General features: G+C 52.9%; 1 protein-coding gene across 1 annotated transcript; it reads right to left on the reverse strand.

Moving 5' to 3' along the window:
* Nucleotides 1–630: 630 nt before the first annotated feature.
* Nucleotides 631–21,653, reverse strand: cc2d1a (coiled-coil and C2 domain containing 1A). Its single transcript, XM_007907092.2, has 29 exons — nt 21,538–21,653; nt 19,420–19,561; nt 18,205–18,308; nt 17,462–17,566; nt 17,191–17,319; nt 16,190–16,520; nt 15,278–15,399; nt 14,880–14,952; nt 14,214–14,303; nt 13,610–13,740; nt 13,366–13,438; nt 12,952–13,064; nt 12,204–12,294; nt 11,465–11,637; nt 10,730–10,852; nt 10,304–10,362; nt 9,620–9,736; nt 8,889–8,962; nt 8,490–8,548; nt 8,095–8,146; nt 7,884–7,983; nt 7,223–7,313; nt 6,787–6,918; nt 6,557–6,612; nt 2,176–2,260; nt 1,838–1,964; nt 1,305–1,381; nt 1,032–1,079; nt 631–737 (listed from the first exon to the last, which is right to left on the reverse strand). Exons 1-29 carry the CDS (start codon nt 21,592–21,594, stop codon nt 717–719), a joined length of 2,955 nt encoding a protein of 984 aa, XP_007905283.2. The 5' UTR covers nt 21,595–21,653; the 3' UTR covers nt 631–716.
* Between the last annotated feature and the right edge of the window lie 398 nt (nt 21,654–22,051).

A 22,051-nucleotide genomic window follows, 5' to 3' on the forward strand; every position in this document is an offset into this window, starting at 1 on the left:
GTAAAAATTAATACCCTGATTAATAAAAATACACGTGATTGTGGATAAGGCTCATCATGAGAAAGAGAGAGAGGAAACGTGGCTCAATGAGCAGTGCTGCCTGTGATAGCAATCACACACGCTCTCTCTCTCCTCTGAGCTGGGGGGAATGGGGTGGGAGCGGGGGAGAGAGGCACTGTCAACTGCCCCCTCTCCGCTCCCGCAGAGCCAGGAAGCTGGGACACAACAGTCACTACACTTAATTGGTGCCTGGGCTTTGCTGTAGGGGCTGCCTCAAACTGCACCCCCACCCCCCCCATCTCGGGTTCCTCCTCACAGATTCCTGCCCTAATCATGAAGGTAAACAAGGTGTTTATCAGATAAAAGCTTCCCCAGCACCAGGCAGTCGAGCAGACCCAGTCGCATAGAGCAGCGTTCCTATCAGAGAGAATATCACCTCTTCCCTCAAACCCTGTCCCCCGACACCCGAGCCCCCAGCTCCTGCCTCACTCAGTGTTCCGATGGTCCCAATTTTCCCACTTGGAGTCACCCGATCGGCTTGGAGTTTGTGCTGAATCATTCGATTCCCACGTCCTGCAGCGATCAGCCTGGGGTGGCCACGGGGCCGGGGGGTTGGGGGTGGAGGGGGGCTGTGGGGGGGCACAGTGTCCCCACGGCGATCATTCAGCCACCGCAGGACATTGCGGAATCCCCCGGCCCCCACAACCACTTGGTCTTCAACATCGCAGTCTCTGGAGCTGACAGCAGAGAACACAACACGACAGTCAGTCCGTCACTGTAACACACAGGACTTCACTGAAATGTACAATACAATAGAACGCGGGAGCACATTTGGTAATAGCTGGATATTTGGCCCACAAAATATACAGTCACTCCACTTTACACTGTGTTCTGTGAAGCGTTTTGAGACGTCTCGAAGACGCGATAAGGCGCTACATCAAATCCGAGAATTATTATTATCATTATTCACTTGAAAATATAAAGGCTCTACACAGCTCTGAACTGTCTGCACAGCACAGCACAGCACTCACCTCGTCTTCCACCAGCTTCCTCTTGTACAGCGCTTCTTTAGCCAACTCCTGCCAGAGACACAGACGGGGAGAGAGAGAGTCTGAGATTCACACCTTGCAGCATGTTCACAGCATTTATTGTTCAAACGCATGTGCGTCCACTCACACACAGGCACACACACACACTTACAAACGCGCGCGCCTATGCACACACGCACACACACAGGCACACAGGCACACACACACACACCCTCTCGCGCAAACCCGAGTGCAGTGCCGAGGACACAGACTTACCCGGCTGCCCTCAGTGCCCAGGCGTGTGGCTGCCTGTGTGTAGTACTGCAGGAAGTCCTGCAGCCGCGCCCTGTACGCTGTAAAACAACAACAACAACTTGCATTTATAAAGCGCACACCAAAGCACAACAGGTTTAAAGGCACAATCAGCGATCCCGTCCAGTGAAGATCAGCTTAGCGCCCCAGTGAAGTGTAGTGCAGTGCAGTGGCCTCTGTGCTGGAAGCCTGTCCCACACCTTGGGAAGAGACAGCACATCGCAGCACAATTCCCACGTCTCCACCTGAGTCCCCGGGAGCAAGTGGCCGACAACAACCTCAACAACAACAGATGACATTATATAATGGCTGTTCATATCAGAAGCACAGTGAACTCTCGATAAATACTCCCCATCGCCAGCCCCCAGGGGATCAGGCAGGTCACTGACTGAGGGGCTTGTGAGGCTGCACAGTTTTCTCATTCAAGATGAAGGTGTGAGAGGGCCGTGGGCCAGGGGGGTGGTGGTGGGGTGCAGCTGGGCAGGAAGGAGCTGTACCTCTGAGCAAGACGGGGTCTCCGCGCTCCAGCTGGGATTTTTGCCACTGCAGCCGCTGCTGCAACTCCCGGTGTTGATCCAGAAGCTCCCTCGGCACCGGCTTCTGCTCCTGCTTGCACACCTGGATCTGCGGAGGAGAGAGAGAGAGAAACAGAGAGAAGTCAGTATGTGTGGCCAGTCAGTTGGTGTTTCAGTGAGTGAGTCAGTGAGAGAGTGAGTCAGTCTGTCAGCACCCACAATGCCTGCTGACCTCCCCCCACCCACCCTCGACTCTGGCCAGGATTCCCACATTACCGCAGTCCAGGGAAAGAGGGCAAAGGGCTGTTGGGTTCACTCACCTTCCTCTCCAGCCGCTCCTTGTCGAACTTGAGAACGTTGAAGCTGTGAAAGGTGGGCACTGGCGAGGGGGCAGGGCCGGGCCGGCTGTTAAACAAACACAAACAATTCGGGTCAAAGAAGAAGTCCCGCCACCCACGAAGCAGCTCATTTACCAGCCGCTACCACCATCAACTCGACTCACACAGCGCATCCACCCACCCACCCACACAGCACATAATTATGGATTCCTGGGGCTCAGCGGTTAGAGCACTCGCCTCGCAAGCGAGAGACCCGGGTTCAATTCCCGCCCGTTGGCGAAACGTTGGGCAAGTTTCCTTATTCCACACACACGCCTGATTATAATCCCTCAAGGAAAAAAACAATAATAAAATTGGTCACTTCATCCAGGACTGTTTGTGGGACGCTGCTGTGCGCAATTGGCTGCCGCGTTTTGCCCACAAATATACAGTCAATTCACTTTATCATGTGATGCGCTTTGAGATGTCCCAAAGAAGTGAAAAGCGCTATATCAAATGCAAGGATTATTATTATTTTATTATAGCACATAATCTCAAACACACAGTGGATACACACACCGCACACACTCTCTCATACAGCCCACGCACACATACACCGCACACATAACCACACATCTGCACATAACTGTTCCCACTGCACATGGCCAAAACGCCACACGTACCACAAGCGCACACAAACCCGCACAGAGTGCCGCGTTCGCCCACAAATATACAGTCAATTCACTTTACAGTGTGTTCTGTGAAGCGCTTTGGGACGTCCTCCCGACGTGAAAAGCGCTATATCAAATGCAAGGATTATTATTATTATTACACCGCTCGCTCTTCAGCAATTGCTGCTGCCTTTAATAGGCCGGCCTGGCAGCTTTGTGCCAGGCTCTCCAGGAACCTGTTTACCCGCGGCCCCTAACTGGGCATGCAGCGGGCTGACGAACAACCAGTTCGATACCGGGAGTCACGGCATCAAGCCCCTCTGGACAGGAGGAAGCTTTACATTCATTCCCAGTGAAATTTCCAGTCCCCAGTAATTACATCCGTCAGAAAACTCAAGAGCCAAACAAAACGGTTGACAACCTTTCCCGGATGTCAAGCCCGTTTCCTGATCGCCTCCACGTACATATAAAAAAACACGAGAGAAAGTGAGAGGCCACAGGGGAGAGAGAGGGAGAGAGAGAGAGAGAGAGAGAGCGAGGAGGGTAGTGTCAGTGCAGGCAGTGAGCAGTGAAGCAGGAGCGAATGCAGAGCAGTGTCCCGGGAAGAGGGAGTGGTGGGGGGAGAAGAGAGAAGCCAGACCGGGGTGGGGGGGGGGGGGGGTGGGGGGGGGCAGGCACAAGCCAAGGACTTGCTCCCTCCCTTCTCTATCCTCAGATGCTGGTAAATAATTGGCAATAAGCTGCAGTTACTACACAAAAGTTATAATTTATTAAAAACACAAACGACAAAAGGTTTCCCAACAATTCCAACGGGTTTAGGGTAAGGGAGCGGAGACGGGACTGGCCTGGGCTGGGGTAAGTCAGGCCCCAGACCCCATCGGGGGGGACCAGTGAGGATTCAGCGCTTCGTACAGTAACAAGAAGTGCGAGGGGCAGAGAACTCATCTCGGGTAGTACTGTAGATAGGCGAGAGAGAGGGAGACACAACGAGAGAGAAAGACTGCGAAAGAGAGACAGACACAGAAAGACGCACACAGAGGCAAAGAGAGACACACACCCACACTTTGAGACAGAGTGAGAGAGAGAGTGTGTGTGTGTGTGTGTGTGTGTCTGACAGGGATACCCAGCTGATGTCCGTATTACTTTTTTATCCAGTGGGACACTGAGGCCACAGTACGAGATGGACAAGCAACATCAGTGACTTACTCTGTACCAGCCACGACAATATCCTTTACCTCTGGTCCCTAATCCAATTACTCGCCCTCGCTCGCCTGACTAAAAACTAAATGGCTGATGGGCTTCGAACCCAACTTGGTAACGAAATGTCCACACTACAGGGAACGAGTTTTCGGAATCGGAAAGCCCGAGGGTAATTCCTTCGGGGGAGAAAATACTGAGATGAAATATTAACCGCCACTTTTGCCGTAGCGTTTTATCGCAGTGGATTTACGGGCGTCCCAGCTTGTTAGCAAAGTGCACAGATGTGTCTGGCTGCGGAGTTTACGCCACAACTCAAAGAGCAGCTGCAACTTTGTAAATCTTTTGATCTGTTTTTGCAGAAAAGCCCGAACATAAATTACGAATTACAGTCGTATAAAAATAGATATTTTAGCATAAAACTATGCAGCAGTCTGGAGCTGCTGCCAGGCAAAAAACAGCTGGGCGTCTGAGAGGGAATGACTCAATGAGCCAGCTCAGTCATACATACAGGAACGTGGGGGGAGCGGAGTTAACCCTTTAAGAACCAAATATCTCAAGAGATTTGGTAGGGAAAGGTCCTGCACAGCGTACAGGTACATCATTTCCGGCTGCTTAAATAATAATAATAATAATAATCCTTGCCTTTGGTACAGCGCCTTATCACGTCTTCGAGACGTCTCAAAGCGCTTCACAGAATATACTGTAAAGTGAATTGACTGTATGGTTTGTGGGAGAAACGCAGTAGCCAATTGCGCACAGCAGCGTCGCCACAAACAGTCGTGGATTGAATGACCAAATCATTATTACTAAAATCATTTTTTTTTAAAAAGGGATGATTACCCCCAGAAAGCGATCCACCAACAACCGGGTTCCTACTTACTGCTGGGTAAACTAAGGCATGCGTGTGGAGTAAGGAAATTTGCCCAATGTTTCGCCCTGACCCACCCAGGAATTGAACCCAGGTCCTTTCGCTTGCGAGGCAAGTGCTCTAACTACTGAGCTACAGGACTCCATACCCACTCTCTTACACCACTGCCTTTCAATCAATTACAGGACCCTCCACTCACTGACTCTATCGGGAATCATAGAGGAAATTCCCCCCCACCCCGCCTTTTTCTTTTTCGCCTCCTCTGGCAAGGCACAACACTAGGGTGTGGAGTGCAGGTTGGGGGGTGGGGTGGGGGCACAGAGGAGAGATTACGCCGGGGGGGTGGTGGGTGGGGGGCAGAGAGGAAAGATTTCCCCGGGGGCGGGGAGGGACCTTTTCTGGCTCTTTCCTCTCCACGTGAGGTTTTCCGAGGAGGCCAGTCACTGCCGATGACTGAGCCAGGCTCAGTCTCTGTCTCCAATGAACCCCAAAAAAGAAAGAGCAGGCGGGCGGGCGTCAGTGGGCGGATCGTGTTGGGACAAAAGCTGCTGCCGAATTAAATTAAAGTGCAAATTGTGGATCTGAAAGGCAATGGAAAATAAAAGATAAAACAGCCACTGAAGGAAGCGAGAGGAGAAGCTGGACAGAATCAGTGCTGGATACTCCTTTAAGGGTAAATTGACAATCAACAAAAGGGCCAGTTTCCTTCCGCCTTGCCTCCCCTCTCCCTTGCATCCTTCAAGACCTTCCTCTCCGACTGCGCCTTCGGTCGCCCTCCTACCCCTCACTCTCCCCGTCCTCCCCACTTCCTGATCCCAACCACCAGCTCGGGTGCGGTTCCTGACTGTTCAACGCCTTGGGACGTCCTCCTGACGTGAAAGGCGCTGCGTTAATGTCATTTGTTGTGGTTTGGAGTGGTGGATTATTGAGAGTTTAGGAATTGACAAATAAAGAAGTTTACCAACACACCTTGATTTGGACCGAGTGAGATTACGATCGGCATCAGAGAACTCGAGAACGGGTTAGAGAGACAGACAGAGAGAAAATGGGCTCCGAGCTCTGATTGTTTATTCACACTCACTGCTGCGTGTGGGTGTATGTGGATGTCAGATGAGGACAGAATGTGACGTCCTCACAGTGGAAGAGAGTCAGACTCCCTCCACACTGTTTGGGGGCCGGTGGGCCGGGGGGGGGGGGGGGGGCTGGCGCAGAAATGCTGAACACAAGGGGAGCGATGTCTGATTTTGGTACTGGACGATACAGGAGGATGGCTGAGAAGCTGAGAATGCAGAGGCTCAGTGTGTGCAGTGAGAGGCTAGAACATGGCACAGATACAGACATTCCTCACGGCTCTGGACAATGCCAGGAGACGGCAGCGGCACAAACAGCGGCTGAGAGACTCCAAACCACAGAAGATCCGGGGTGGGGGGGGGGGGAAGAGAGAGAGAGGATCGTCTGGCTTTTCTCAGAGGGTTTCGAGCCTTGTACAGATTTGTGTTGCTATTGAGTCGAGCCCCTCACCACCCCCATAACCCACACCTGTGAGCACTTCCCTCACTCTCCCATCGCCCCAAGCCCCCCCGCTTTACAACCCACAGCCGACTGCCAGTCACACACAGCGAGTGCCCAGCGCCCTCGGACTCACCTTCTTCCCACCTCCCGCGGAGGCTCCTGCCGCTGTTTCGCCTTCGGCACTGCGATCTGGAGGGAAAATGGTCACACTGAGAGCCAGCGGGAACACGCGTAGGAGGGTGACCGAAGGCGGGGGTCAAAGAGGAGGGTCTTGAAGGAAGCAAGGAAGGGAGGTGGGAGGGAGGGGAGGGGGTTGGGGGGGGGGGGGGCGATACCCAATCACTGGAGCAGAGAGTAACGTACCGCAGGTATGCTGTGTGGGTCGATGACCAGCCACTTCTCCGTCGTTCTCTCCAGCTGCTGGGAGCTGAGCGGCTCTCTGATCCTCACCATCACTTCCATGCGCCCCCCTGTGGTCTTCTTGCCGTCCAGCACCTGGTGGAAGAGAAGATGTCAGCCACCCCAGCGGTCAGCCAGCGGTCCTTAACACTCCCTGTTGTCCAGAATTACTGTCGTCCCCGTTCTCCCACTCCACTGTCCAGAATTACCGCCCACCCTCCCACACCACTCCCCGTCCCCTTGTGTCAGCGTTCTTCTGGTCCCCAGTGTCTGTTGTCAAGTGTGTCCCCCGTCCCTGGTGTGTGGGTGTGTGTGTGTGGGCGTGCGTGTGTGGTGCGTGTGGGCGTGTTTGTTTTGCTGTGTGCTGCTTTGCTCCACTCCAAGTTCTAGAAAACGTCACCTCAATGATCTCCCTGAGCTCGCACTGCGATTCCAGCTTCTCCAGCTTCAGCTGGGCATTGCCTACTGGACGGTCGGTCTTGAAAAGCCCGCTGGAAGCAGAGAGCAGCATTAGCCCGCAGCTCGGAGGTGTGGGCAGGCAGAATGTAACCGTCTAAGCCTTCTCTTACCCCCCTGGGGATAGGAAAGGCACACACTGTGGGTGAGAGAGCTTAGATGGCTAACAGTGTGCCTCAGAAACATACAACAACTTGCATTTATATAGCACCCAGAATGCAAGGTAGCGTCCCAGAGCGATTGACAGTGGCGGAACACGACGCTGAGCCGGGGGGGAGTTGGGGGTGACCGTAAGCACGATCGAAAAGGAAGGTCTTCAGGCAGGATTTAAAAGCAGGGAGGGATTGAAGGAGAGAGTTCCAGAGTTTCGGGGCATAGTGGCTGTAAGGAACGGCCACCGAGGGTGGAGCAGAGGGGACGAGGGATGAACAGGACAGCGTACAGCAACAGCGGAACAAAGGGAGAGATTAGCTTATCATTATTTACAGAGGGTTTAGGACAGGGAATGCCCTACTAATAACCGTGATCAACAGGGAATTCTAACAGTCCTGGATCCCTCAGACACACACCCTCCAGTAAGGCACAGGATTCCATTGCTTCCCTACCCTTTGTGAACGACTTCAAACTTAATGCCTTTGGAATGAACCACTCGCTTAAACCCTCGATGTCCTCGGTTAATCGTCAGCTTGAACTGCTCGTTATATTCTGCAAGACACGGATAGGGAGAGAGGAGGAGCGCTGTTAGTGTTAACACTGATATCTGTGGACACACACATCCCTGGGAAGGACTGAGTGCAGCGGGAACGCCCCACCTACCTGGGCAGTTTGTGTTCTTCATCACCGAGGTTTTGTCCTTCTGCGCTTCCTCCTGTTGATGAGAAACAAATGCTGCAAGTATAATCATAGAATATTACAGCGCAGAAGGAGGCCATTCGGCCCATTGTGCCTGTGCCGGCTCTTTGTGGAAGAGCCATCCAACCAGTCCCACTCCCCCACTGTCTCCCACACTCTATAATACATAATAATAATCCTTGCATTTGATACAGCGCCTTATTGCTTTGTTGAGAAGTCTCACAAGATATACTGTAAAGTGGAGCAACTGTGTATTTTATGGGTGAAATGCAGCAGCCAATTGCGCAGAGCAGTGACTAGTATCTGCTGGACACACACACATACATACAGACACACACACACACAGACAGATTACTTACTGTGTTCGGGAATGCAAATTCAAACTTGACAAAGGTGTCGAGATCATTAGGTGAAACACCTAAGACAAGAGACGCAGGGCAGGGTTAATTATCACTACAAATAACAACGTCAATGACCCCTCATCCTCCCCTCTTCACCCACCCTCTCTCACAATGTCCCCCCGCCAATCATTCGCCCACCGGCAATAATCTCACAATGTCCCCCAAATAAAAATAATCATTGCATTTGATTAGCACCTTATCACATCGTTAAGACGTCTCAAAGCGCTTCACAGAATACACTGTAAAGTGAGGTGACTGTATTTTGTGGGTGAAATGCAGCTGCCAATCACTCTCCTCCCACCCCTCCTCCAGATCTCTTCCCCCACCTCCTCCCCGGTATGCAGATGAACACAGTACCTGAAGGAGCTGGCAAGTTGATTCCTTTGACGATGAAAAGAATCATGTCGCTGCTCGTGAGGTTGGGAAATATCCTGGAATAAAGAGACGCCTCCCATCAAACACACGTCAGCCTGAGCCACAGCACCTCATCCTGCGCTCAGATCCCACAGGAATCATAAGCAGCCCAGCCGGCTGTCAGTGAAGGCCAACTCTGTGCCAATACAGGCTGGGTGGCCAGACACCCCAGTCAAGCCATCAAGCCATCTTAATAATAATAATAACCCTTGCATTTGATACAGCACCTCATCACGTCTTCGAGACGTCTCAAAGCGCTTCACAGGATACACAGTACTGTGAATTGACTGTATATTTAATGGGTGACACACACACACATAGACACACGCAGACACAAACATAAGCCAATCACCTCTGGTCAGGCTGGCAGTGTGGCCGGCGTGGGTGGTCACTGACTGAGTGTTCACACTAACTAAATCCTCTGCACCCTCTGACCTCTGCACCCCTTCACATCTGCCCCCACCCTTTGGACTTCATCACACAGCCCCTTTGCCCCACCCCCTCCCTTGTCTCCTTCAAGTCCCGTCTGAAGAGCCTCCTCTTTGACCGTTCCTTCAGTCACCGTCCTACCCTTACCCTCCCCACCTTCCACCCTTCCGGATCCTAAACACCAACTCGGGTCCAAATCCCTGACTGTCCAGCGCCTTGGGACGTGCTCTGCGGTGGATACTCACTTCACCACCTGGAAGGTCCTCTCCTCGTGGTGGTACTTGGGCAGGGGATAGCCCTGTGCGTGAGCTCGCTTCAGGATCTCAATGTTCTTCTTGCACTCCTCGGCCATTCTCTCAAACCTTGAAGATAAAGCGCAGACACCACCGGCCATCAGTGCATTCCCATTCCCAAACTGCGATGCACCCCTTCACTTAGAACAATAACAACTTGCATTTACACAGCACCCCTCACGTAGGGCGGGGTCCCAGAGCGCTCGACCCCGGCGGAGCACGACGCTGAGCCGGTGGGAGGTAACCATAGGCATGGTCGAAGAGGAAGGTCTTCCGGCACAACCCAAAGATGGGGAAGGATGGGGCAAGGTGGAGGGAGGGATAGAGGAAAAGTCTTCCAGAGTTTTGGGGCGTAGTGACAACCGATGGTGGAGCAGAGGGCACGAAGGATAAGCAGGTGTTTCCATTGCTTTGTTGGTTTGACACATTCCCCGATTGTGTGCGCGGAATAGCAGGCTGAACGTTTCCGATCCCCCTGAAAAAGCTCAATTATTCATAATAATACTCCTGTTTGTTCAAGTGCCTCATCTCCCTGAACCGTCACAAAGTGCTGCTCACACAGTTTGCTTGACAGACAGGGATTAGATGGTCCTACAGCTGGGACATTCCGGATGCCCAAGACTTTATGGCACTCACTTTGTGGTCTCCGACACATTCCCCAGGTGTGTGTATTGCTTGGAGTACTTCATGCAGGTCTGCGGAGAGGGACAGAACACACACACACACAACTGTTAGGAAGTTGTCTTGTTAGGATAGTGCTGGTACTATTCCCACTTCTTACATGATTGTGGATTAGAGAGTGTTTCCACATCGCCATCGAACTTGTGTGTGAAGCGTGTGTGTGTGGCGTGTGCGGCGAGTGTGTGTGGGATAAATTCACATCAGGCCCAACGCTGTCCTCTCCGAACATCTACACGTGTACATGAGGCTGGGCAGACAGGAGTGGGGGCACTGGCCACAAGTCTTCTCAACACAGCGAGACCGAGGCCAATCTCTGTGCATTTACCCCAGGAGTATAGTAGTGTGTGCGGCATACAGCAGCGAGGGAGCGAGCGACTTTACCTCGTGCTGCTGTTTGAGCACCTCCACCAGCTGTGCGTACTGCTCGGCTGTCTTGTGGGGTATGTGCACTCCCCGGCCCTGCACCAGAACAAAGTCCTCCTCGCTCTCCGGGGGAGGTGGAACCTGCAGCACAAACACCCCCTTGGTTACAACAACTACAACAACAACTTAATATTTCCGTGGAGTCCTGTAGCTCAGTCATTAAAGCGCTCGCCTTGCAAGCGAGAGGACCTGGGTTCGATTCCTGGCAGGACGCAACGTTGGGCAAGTTTCCTTGCCACACACACGCGCCTCTGTTTACCTAGCAGTAAATAGTTACCCACTTGTTAGTCGACTGGCGGATCGTGTTTCTGGGGGTAATAATCCCTTCAAAAAAATAAAATAATAAACCTTGCATTTGTGTCTTATCACGTCTTCGAGACGACTCAAAGCGCTTAACAGGATATACTGTAAAGTGTAGTGACTGTGTATTTTGTGCGCAAAACTCGGCAACCAATCGCGGTGTCCCACAAACAGTCGTGGATGGAGTGACCAGATTATTTTGATTTATCTTGGAGGGAAAGCGATCCTCCAATCGACTAACAACCGTGTTCCTACTTACTGCTGGGTAAACAGGGGCGTGCGTGTGGAGTAAGGAAACCTGGGTAAGGTTTCGTCCTCCCCGGGAATCGAACCCAGGTATATTGTTATATATTGTTAAACGCAGACGTTTTATATATTATACATAAACATTACCTTTTTGATGTCGACGGGCAGCCCGCCCTTGGCGGCCTCGATCATGGGGTCCAGCCCCTTGGCCTGCCGCAGGTACAGCTTGGCTCCCTCCAGGTCGTTCTTCTGCTTGGTGCGAAGCGCTGCCTTCATCAACTGCTTCTTCCTGTTCTCCAGGAACTGTAGCTGCTGCTGAGCTGTGAGAGACGGAGAGAGTGAATGAGTGAGAGGGAGGTAGGGAAAGAGAGAGAGAGAGAGTGGAAGGGAGAGGGACAGAGCAGCCCGAGACCGAGACGTTAGCCCAGAGAAACTAGCCAAAAATTCCCACCTCAAAGACACGCTTGTATTTTACGTCTAAAAGAGAAACATTAACACAGCCCGATCAATACAGATGGTATCAACAACAACAACGAATGACATTGACATAGCGCATTTCATGTCAGGAGGATGTCCTGAGGCGCTGGACAGTCAGGATCTGCACCCGAGCTGAGGGTTGGGATCAGGAGGAGTGAAGGGCGGGGAAGTTTAGGGGTGGGAGGGTGACCGAAGGTGTGGGCGGCCAAACAGGAGGGTCTTGAGAGAGAGAGAGGTACCTTGCAGGAGGCAAGTGAGGGGGCGAGGTGGAGGTAATGTGATATAGAGTTCCAGAGGGTGGGGGCAGAGAGGCTGAAGGTTGGAACACCGATGGCCACATCAGGTGTAAACTCTCCCCCTCCGCCCCCAGCACGAAGCACGCTTGTTATATTTGCGCACGCGCACACACCTTTATTTGAGAGCTGCTTGGCTGTGGGCTTGCTGGGTGCTCCGGCAGGTACTTGCTGCTGTGATTTTGGAGCAGGTGTGCGCACTACTGGCTGAGGAACATCAGACATGTCAGTCGCTCAATCCTAGCTCTTTAACTCCAGTCTAACGGGCAACTCACAAGCCCGCTTAGGGTTCTCGTCAAGGGGGGTGGGAAGGAGGGTGAGGAGAAAAAATAGGACCCCCCTCCCCTTCCACAATGGGCTGCCACAAAATATACGGTCGATTCGCTTTACAGTGTATTCTGTGAATCGCTCTGAGACGTCTCGAAGACGTGATAAGGCGCTATAGCAAATGCAAGGATTATTATTATTATTATTAAAGCACAGGTGAAACTACAGAAAATTCCCAGACTGCTCAGATCTCTCTGCTGTCTTCTGATTCCCTGCACTCTCTGAGCCCACAGACAAACACGGGCTACAAACCAGGTCCAAACTGAGTTTTAGGTGGTTTCATTGAACAGGGGCTGGTGGGGGGGGGGGGAAGCAGGTCCCTGAGGCTTTGGAACTCTCTCCCCCAATAGCTCTGCCTTGCCCCCTCCTTCCCTCATTTTAGGTCACGCTCGAAGACCTTCCTCTTCGACTGTGCTCCTCACCTTCTCCCTCCCACCCCCCCTCGGCTCAACGTCTGGCCGGGCCAATGTTGAGCGCTCCGAGACGCTCTGCAAATGCAAGTCGAGCGCAACGGAACCTGCAGCTTGTTTTCCTCACCTTGGCCTCCGCCTCCGCGTCGCTCACCTCCTGATTGACGAGCTGCATAGCGTTATCCAGCATGCCGGCCAGGCTGGGGCCGGAGCTCTCCAATCCCTGGATGGAGGGGAAACCTGGCAAAGCAAGACACAAGGCGCTCAGTGGATCAGTGCAGAGCGCTGCCACACAACCCAGCACTCACTGGCCTGGCCCTGGACACACAGCCTTGTGTTTCCCACAGCGTCCGTTCACGTGTCCCACATAATACACTGCCTTTAGCTGTCACTGGCAGCTCTGCCTGGAGGGAATGCCTAGCGCTGCTCAATGCACTGATCCCTGTACACTCCGCAACTGCAGTGACCGATGTGGGACGGAGGAATGGGGTTTAGGGTTTGGGGGGGACGGTTAGGGGTAAGGAGTGGGAGAACACCGTACCTGGCGGGACCGGCAGCTCTGCCAGGTTAACGCTCCGCCCCGCTTTGTGCCCTCGAATGGCGTCCTGGTATTGCTGAAACAGGCAACGAAAGAGAAGACGACGTTACAAGTAGAATCACGTTCGCCTGTAAACTCAAGAGCGCGAGCGTCTGCTCCCCTTCCCTCCTCCCTCAGACAACACTCCTCGGCACCCACCCACCGCCCCTGCCTGACGCGCCGGAAACTCATGAGGCTCTGACCATACCTTGACGATACGCTCGTGCATGCGTGCCTTGCGGTCATTGCCCTCACCCTTGGCCTGTGCGGCTGCGGACTTATACTTGTCCATTCTCTGCTGAAGGGCCTCCATTACGTCTCTCGGGGGAGGCGGCACTCCTACAGACAAGAATAAAAATAATAATCCTTACTGTGGTGCCTTACCGAGTCGTCGAGACGTCAAAGACCTTCTCAGGACATACTGTAAAATGGAGCGACTCGATACTTTGTGGGGGAAAATCGCAATGTTTACAGCTATAGTAACAACAGCTTGCGTTCGCGTAGCGCCCCTCACGCCGGGTGACGTCCCCCAGGCGGAGGGATTGAGGGAGAGAGTTGCAGAGTTTTGGGGCGCAGTAGCTGAAGGCACAGCCACCGACGGTGGAATGGAGGGACAAACAGGAGGCCGGAGCCAACCGAGTGGAGGCAGCGGATGGTGGAGTGGGGGGGGAGGGGGGGTAAGCAATCCATTATCCCCAATGTTTACAGCTGGTATTAATGGGAAGAAACGTTCCTGTTAATACCAGCTGTCGAGGGTCCAGGCCTCTGCTCTATTGGAAGAGGAAGAGGGTCGGAGTTCTGTGCAGATGTACCTGGTGCAGAGAGTGGCTGTGGAGGGTTGGAAGCTGGAACTGGGGGAGAAGATTGACCCGGAGAAGTTGAGGAGCTGTCATTCGGGGAATCTGGGGAGGGGAGAGGGAGAAACAAAGCGAAAAATAAAGGTTTGAGACAAAATACAGCTACCACCCACACTCAGTCGAGTACCCATTTTCCAATATTCTCTTCTGTATCCTTCTCTCCTCCGTCTCCCTTAATAATAAGCGTTGCATTTGATACAGCGCCTTATCACGTCTTCGAGATGTCTCCAAACGCTTCACTAAATACACTGTCAAGTGAATTTGACTGTAAATTTTGTGGGCGAAACACGCCAGTCAATCGCGCGCAGCAGTGTCCCACAAACAGTCGTGGATTGAAGTGACCAATTTATTATTATTATTTTTATCCCAAAAACAAACACAGGGTGCTGCTCAGACTCTCAATAACAGGACGGACGGACAACTGTCGAGCCCCACCCAAGACCAAACCTCTGCCTGTGCAACGTCCCAGCACTAGGTTGAACTCACATTGGAAACGAGCCAGTTACAGCCTCCAGCCCACAGCACTCAACCATCCCAGGGCACGTTCACACACTGCGGCCAGGTCGCTACATACAACACACAGCACGTGCAGGGAGAGGAAGAAGTGGGCCAAGCACCTACCAGGCGGGGGAGGCAGTTTACTGAGGTCCACAGCTGCACCGCTCGCCAGCGCCTCAAGGGCTGGGTCAAACTTCTGTTCGGGTCAAACATATGAGAGGTTAAAGGGCTGCTTTCTACGCTACACAAGCGTCCGTCAGCGAGTTACTAGGCTCTGTGTCTGGGGGTGTGCATATGTGTGTGTGTGTGTGTGCTGTCCATGGTATGTATGAGGTTTGTATGGTGTGTCTGTGCGTGTGTGCCGTGTGTGTATGCGTTTGTGAGGTGTGTGTATGGTATATGTGCACGTCTGTGTGTATATGTACGGTGTGTGTACATATGTATGATGTTTGTGAGGTGTGTGAGGTGTGTGCGTGTGAGGTGCGTGTATGAGGATGTATGGTGCGTGCGTGCGATCCTACCTTACTAATCTGGTAGTATTGTGCAGCGAGCTGCGTGTCTCCGCGACGTTTAGCGTGGAGCGCTGCCAGTTTGTACTCCCGTTGCCTGCTCTGCACCGCCTCCTGCTCGCTACACTCCCTCCCTGCGGTCACAAACAGCCCAGCAACACGCTGGCTTAATACAGACAGGGAGGGAGAACCTAACAAAATAAAGCCCCGCTGTCACGCCATGCCTCAGCTCCCTAAAAGCCGTGTGGACGGTTGGGTAAAGATGGGATCTGACGCCATCAGGCTCTCCCACCCAGAGAGCTAGGACTCTGCCGGATGCCTCACACGGACATCAAATATCCTCAGAGAGAAGAAAATCAGCGAGCAAAAATGCCAATGTCACGATCTACCTCTCAGTCAACAAGATTACATTTACGCAGCGCCATTCACGTCGGGAGGACATCCCAAGACGCTGGGCAGTCAAGGAATTGGACTCGAGCTGGGGGTTGGGATCCGGAGGGATGGAGGTTAGGGAAGGTGAAGGTGGGGGTGGGAGGGTGACCAAAGGCACGGTCTAAGAGGAGGGCCTTGAGATGGGCCGTGACGGTAAGTCAATAAGAACAAGACACGGGGCACTGAGCAAGTGTTTTCAGGCTTCAACAGCACTAGCACCCCACAGTTCCTCCGCCTTGCTCGCCCCCTCCCTTGCCTCCTTCAAAATCCGTCTCAAGACCGTGCCTTTGGCTACCCTCCTACCCCTACCCTCCCCGCCCTCCACCCCTCCTGATCCCAACCACCAGCTCGGGTGTGTATCCCTGACTGTCCAGTAGCTTGGGACGTCCTCCTGACGTGAAAGGCGCTGCGAAAATTTCATGCGTTGTTGCTGTAGAATCCCCAGCAGACATCGACAAAGACTCCCACTGTCACCCCTCGCGCTGCTCCTACCTGTCCTGTTATTCACTGCTGGGCCGCTTTCCCGCTGGGGGGCTGTGACGGGCGTCCGCTCCGGTGGTTTCGGTGCTGTGGCCGGTGGCGGCACCGTCAGCGTCGGCTTTGGCAGTAAAAGGGGTGGCCCGCGGCGGGGGGCTGGGGCGGCAGGTCCCCCGGGGGCACTATCAGGGGAGTCGGACACCTGGAGCGGGGAAGGGCTCTCTGTAGCAGGCGCGGTGCTCAGAGAGACAGCGTTACTGCTCTTCCCGGTAGCCACGGGTGGTGGGATCTCCTCCTCGTTGATCTTCTTCCCTTTTTTCGCCGACGTGAGCATGGTTTGTAAGGTCTGTGGGGGGTTGGGTGGGGGGGTTTGGGTTGGAGGGGGTAGGGAGGGGAGTGCAAGCAAGACTGAGTTATCCTTCACAAGAGATTGCTTGTCCAACGCAGTGACTGGTAGAGGCAAACGCCACGGTCACTATACTAGCAGCAAAGTCCCACGCACAGCAATCAGGAACAACAACAACAACATGCTTCTATATAGCGTCCCTCGTACAAGATAGTAACTCAGAGTCATTACAACTACAACTTGCATTTTACACAGCGCCCCCTCACGCAGGGAAGCATCCCGGAGCGCTTGACATTGCCGGAGCACAACGCCAAGCTGGGGGGAGAGGGAGGTGACTGGAGGCACGGTCGAATAGGGAGGTCTTCAGGCCCGATCTGAAAATGGGGAAAGAAGGGGCAAGGCGGATGGTTAGAGGAATTTCGGGGCGTAGTGGCTGAACGCACGGCCACCGATGGTGGAACGGAGGGCACAAGGGATATGCAGAAGGCCGGAGCCAGTTGAGTGGAGGCAGCGGGTTGTGGGATAATCAGGTCTTACGGCTGCGCTTCCCTCTCCATCGCCCAGGGAGCCAGATGGCGATCAATAACTCTAGCAGCTTGTGCTCTGTGACGCTGTGTGAGGACTGTACCTCGCGAGTAGCCATTTGTCAGATAACCCAGCACGTTGTTACCTTGAGCCCACGCTCATACCGCCGGACCTTAGAGCTCTCTCCTGACTGTTTGGCGTTGTTAATGGCAGACTTGTATGCATCGATCCGTTCCGTCAGCACGCTCTCCACCCCTGCAGGGGCTGTACTCGGCTGCAACCACAAGAAATAAGACATTAAAAAACACACAGCCATTCATCAACTATGAAATACAGCTTTCTTAATCCTACCGGTCGCGAGTCTTAGGGTAAACAGTGAGTAACGCAAACACTCTGCAAAACACTGCAAAAATTACCTGTTGCTGCGGGGTTATGTCAGGGACTCGAGTTCTGTGTGATGGGGGTGTCGGAGCCTTGGTCTGTTCTTCCTTCGTATCCTGAAGCACTTCACTTAGTTCCGCCTAGAAAATGACATCAGCTCATGAACACTCCAGTCTTTAGAAATTATAATTGCCCAAATAAATCAGCTCAAAGCCTGGACTCAAACTCACAATTGTCAGCTCACTGTGCAAACAAACAGCCTTGTGATCAACAACCACTCACACTATGGAAGAACGCCTGAAAGCCCTTCACGTGGACAACAATAACAGCAAATGACATTTACACAGCACCTTTTACATCAGGAGGACATCCCAAGCCGCTGGACAGTTAGGGATTTGGACCCGAGCAGGAGGTTGGTATCAGGAGGGGTGAAGGACAGGGAGTGCAGGGGTAGGAGGTTGACTGAAGGCACGGTCAAAGAGGAGGATCTTGAGAGGGGTTTTGAAGGAGGCAAGGGAGGACGTGAGGCAAAGGAACTGTGGGATGGACATTTATATGGACAGGTGGAAGTGGGTAAGCGATGGCTGGAACCTCTGGACACCAGGAGAAAGTGTCTACCAGGAAGACACTTTCATGGGGGAAAATAGTTTTGTGTCAGTGCTCAGGAAACTGCTGACAGTACATTCCACCTGAGGCAGCCTGCGGGGGACAGGTGCTGAACTTTCCAGCCTGGAGAGAAGCAGATGCAGGAGCACAGCATTTCGAACACTACACTTGCCAACAAGTCCTCGTCATCATCCACATCTTCATCCTGCTCATCTTCATCGAGGTCCTTCATGCACAGAGCCGCCATTCGCTCAATATCTTGCATTGGGAGTGGAGCTACGAACGAGAGAACTAGATCAGGCCTCACTTAACTTCTGGACTTTTTTTTGTGCCCCTTTATCCAAGCTGAGCTGGGAGACAACAATAACAACAACTTGCATTTATATAGAACTCCTCACGGAGGGTAGCGTCCCAGAGCGCTTGACAGTGACGGAGCATGACGCCGAGCTGGGGGGGAGGTGACCGTAGGGAGGGTCGAATAGGAAAGATCTTCAGGCGCAACCTGAAGATGGCAGCGAGATGAATGCTGTCCTGCCTCTCTGGACAGCTTCAGCTTGCTCAGACAGACAAGGTGGAAGTCCTCTCTCTCTCCCAGCCAGTCTCGTGGCTGTCAAAGCTCTGATACAAATCGGGTCGGGCAGTTTCCTCGCAGTTCCTAACACATAAATCCAATTCAACTTCTATCAGGCAGGAGAAAACGCAGCCTGCAATGAGTAAGACGTCTCCACAGCTCATTCTCCCCTCCATCCCCGGGGGGGAAGCACAGGCACTCAGTTCTAATTAACCCAAGTCCTCCTGGAAACCATCCAACCACAAGGCTTGGGCACATGAGCCGCGGAGACAAACTGAGTAGGCGATTAGCACCATCATTCTGTGTTCTAAGCTGTGTACTGATCCCAAAATCATAATTCTGTCTGTCAGTCAGACAGTGGGATCAGATGGCCTGCATGGCATTTGAATTAACCTCAGTCTGCATGGTAATCACAGGCTTCTCCTCTAATGTACACAAGGAAGGCTGCATTTTTCTTACCCCTGAACCTTCCCAGTAAAGAATCATAAAAAAAAATCTACTGGCACCATTTGCTCACTCTGGTCGGTGGAAACGATTTTTTTTCAGTAAGACAGTTCTAAAGCTAGGCAGCGCCACTTTTAAACAGAAAGCTGATCTTTCGTTAATCCAGTTAATGATGCAAATGCTGTCAGGAACAGTCTGTGGATTTAGCTCAATTGCAGAACTTCACAACAACAACAACAAATTACATTTGCATAGTGCCTTTCACATCTGGAGTACGTCCCAAGATGCTGGGCAGTCAGGGATCAAACAATTCAGTTTCTGACAAGACAGATGAGTTTGGGGGTGGGATGGATAATGATGATATTTCCGTACTTTTTCCTTTTGGCCTTCCTGCTTTACTAGCTGGCGTTTCTCCTGTGATGGCTGCAAGTTCGGCTTCCAAATCTGCATCGTTTTCATCGTCATTCACCTCCATCATCGTGCCATCTGCTGTGAAATCCACCAGCAGCCCAAGCTGTGAAAACACGTGCATTAGGAAGCTCGGGAGATCCGCACGTACAGGCAGTCTATCACACAACAAAACATCACATTTTCTTTCCAAATAAAACTGAATCTAACATGGAGCCAAAGGTTGATATCATATTTTGTGCACAAATTTCAGTCACTCCACTTGGGTTTCAGCCACAATATATTTTTTGAAGCGCTTCTGAGATATTTCAACGACGTGATAAGGTGTTATATCAAAGGCAAGGATTATTACTATTATTATATCAAAACACCAGCATTAACTTGATACAAACATCCAAGCCAACTGTTTATACCCTTATAGCTTCCCTCTTCCCCGTCCACTGGGGGTAGTCAGGTACAATTCCAGTTACCTAAGACTTGAAGGAGCTGCGGCAAATGACAATTAAAATAGTTGCACTTTGGCACCTGAGTTATAAGGAGTGGCTGTGCGCCATTGGTTGCCGTGATTTGCCCACAAAATACACAGTCATTCCCTTTTTCAGTATACTCTACAAAGTGCTTTGAGATGCCTCGTCGACATGTCAAGGTGCTATACCAAATGCGAGGATTATTATTATTATCATTATTAAAAGTTGGGGATCCTTACGCTGGAGAAGACAGGGCTAAAGGAAAGACCTTGCTGAAGTATTAAAGTCTTGAAAAGCCATTCAATAAAACGTGAGATGTGGTCACAGATAAGACCGCAAGCGGGGGAAAGAGTCAAAGGTCTGGAGAGGAAAGTAATCATAATAATAGTAATAAAATAAATAATAGAACACTGTGTATGTGGGACATCACTGTGGGCAATTGGCTGCCGTGTTTCGCCCACAAAACACACAAGTCACTAAACTGCCCGGTAATGCTCCGTGAAGCGCTTTCCCGCGATAAGGCGCCGTAGTAATAATATTCCTTGATTCGATAGAACGCTTTTCACGTCTTCTCGACGTCTCAAAGCGCTCCACCCAGTGCGCCGCAAAGCGAATTGACCGCATATTGGTGGGCGAAACGCGGCAGCCAAAGGCGCACGGCAGCGGAGTGGAGTGTCCCACCGACAGCCGTGGACCGACGATGACCGATTTATTACCGTTTCAGTTTCTGGAGGGACTATGGTCGGGCGGGAGCGGGAGCAAGGAAACCTGCCCAAGGTTTCGCCCGGCCGGGAATTGAACCCAGGTGTCTCTTGGCTCGCGAGGCGAGAGCGCGGGCGCCAACCGCTGAGCTCCAGGACTCCACGGACACGGCATCAAGTCAAAACGCAAGGATGACTGCGGAGAACATATCAAGTGCTGAGGAGGCAGAGGAGCAACAGATGGCTGAGATTTAATGACTTCGGCCCAGCAACCCGGGTCAGTCACACAAACACACAGGGGGTGACCTGGGCCACTCTCCTTCTCTCCTTCTCTCCCTCCCTCTCTCCTTCTCTCTCTCTCTCTCTCTCCCTCTCTCCTTCTCTCTCCCTCTCTCCATCTCTCTCTCTCTCCCTCTCTCCTTCTCTCCCTCCCTCTCTCCTTCTCTCTCCCTCTCTCCATCTCTCTCTCCCTCCCTCTCTCCTTCTCTCTCTCTCCCTCCTCTCTCTCTCTCTCCCTCCTCTCTCTCTCTCCCTCCCTCTCTCTCTCTCCCTCCCTCCTCTCTCTCTCTCTCTCTCTCCCTCTCTCTCTCCTCTCTCTCCCCTCCTCTCTCTCTCTCTCCTTCCCTCTCTCCCCTCCCTCCTCTCTCTCCCTCCCTCTCTCCCTCCCTCTCTCTCCCTCCCTCTCTCTCTCTCCCTCCCTCCTCTCTCTCTCTCTCCCTCCTCTCTCTCTCTCTCCTTCCCTCTCTCTCTCCCTCCCTCCTCTCTCTCTCTCTCTCTCTCCCTCCTCTCTCTCCCTCTCTCTCTCTCCCTCCTCTCTCTCTCTCTCTCTCTCTCTCCCTCCTCTCTCTCTCTCTCTCCCTCCCTCTCTCCCTCTCTCTCTCTCCCCTCCTCCTCCCCACACAGGCGGCTCCCACCTGCCGGGCCGCGGCTCCCGGGCGTCTCTCAGGCCGCGCTTTCCGGTGGCGGTCCATCGCCCGTCGCCGCCCTCCTTCGCCGCTCAGGGTTCGGACTCGGACATTTCCCCCCTTTCACTTCCGGTCGGGGGGGCGGGCGGGGCGGGGCGGCGCGCGGCATGCCGGGAGTTGTAGTGCCACTCCTCCCTCCCTCCCCCCCCCGGGGCCGGAAGTTCTGTGGCCGCCGCGAGACCAGGCGCAGGCGCAGTGCGTTTTGCGCGCGGGGCTGCAGTCCGTCCGTCCCTCGTGCTGCCGCGGCCGTTAAACCGTCGCTGACTGACACACTCACTGACTGACCTTAACACACTCACTCACTGACACACACACTCACTCACTGACTGACACACTCACTCACTGACACACTCACTCACTGACACACTCACTCACTGACTGACACACTCACTCACTGACTGACACACTCACTGACCTTAACACACTCACTGACACACTCACTGACTGACACACTCACTGACTG

The sequence above is a fragment of the Callorhinchus milii genome, unplaced genomic scaffold, assembly GCF_018977255.1.
Source record: "Callorhinchus milii isolate IMCB2004 unplaced genomic scaffold, IMCB_Cmil_1.0 Scaffold29, whole genome shotgun sequence".
Lineage (NCBI taxonomy): Eukaryota > Metazoa > Chordata > Chondrichthyes > Chimaeriformes > Callorhinchidae > Callorhinchus > Callorhinchus milii.

Bases quoted from the DNA above. Each gene is read 5' to 3' on its own strand.
- cc2d1a (XM_007907092.2), bottom strand. From the start codon at position 21,594: ATGGACCGCCACCGGAAAGCGCGGCCTGAGAGACGCCCGGGAGCCGCG. The intron at 14,304-14,879 runs GTAGGTGCTTGG...TCCCCTCCCCAG, and splicing joins TAAACTGCCTCCCCCGCCTG to ATTCCCCGAATGACAGCTCC. The intron at 8,963-9,619 runs GTGAGTATCCAC...TCTTTATTCCAG, and splicing joins AGGACCTTCCAGGTGGTGAA to GATATTTCCCAACCTCACGA.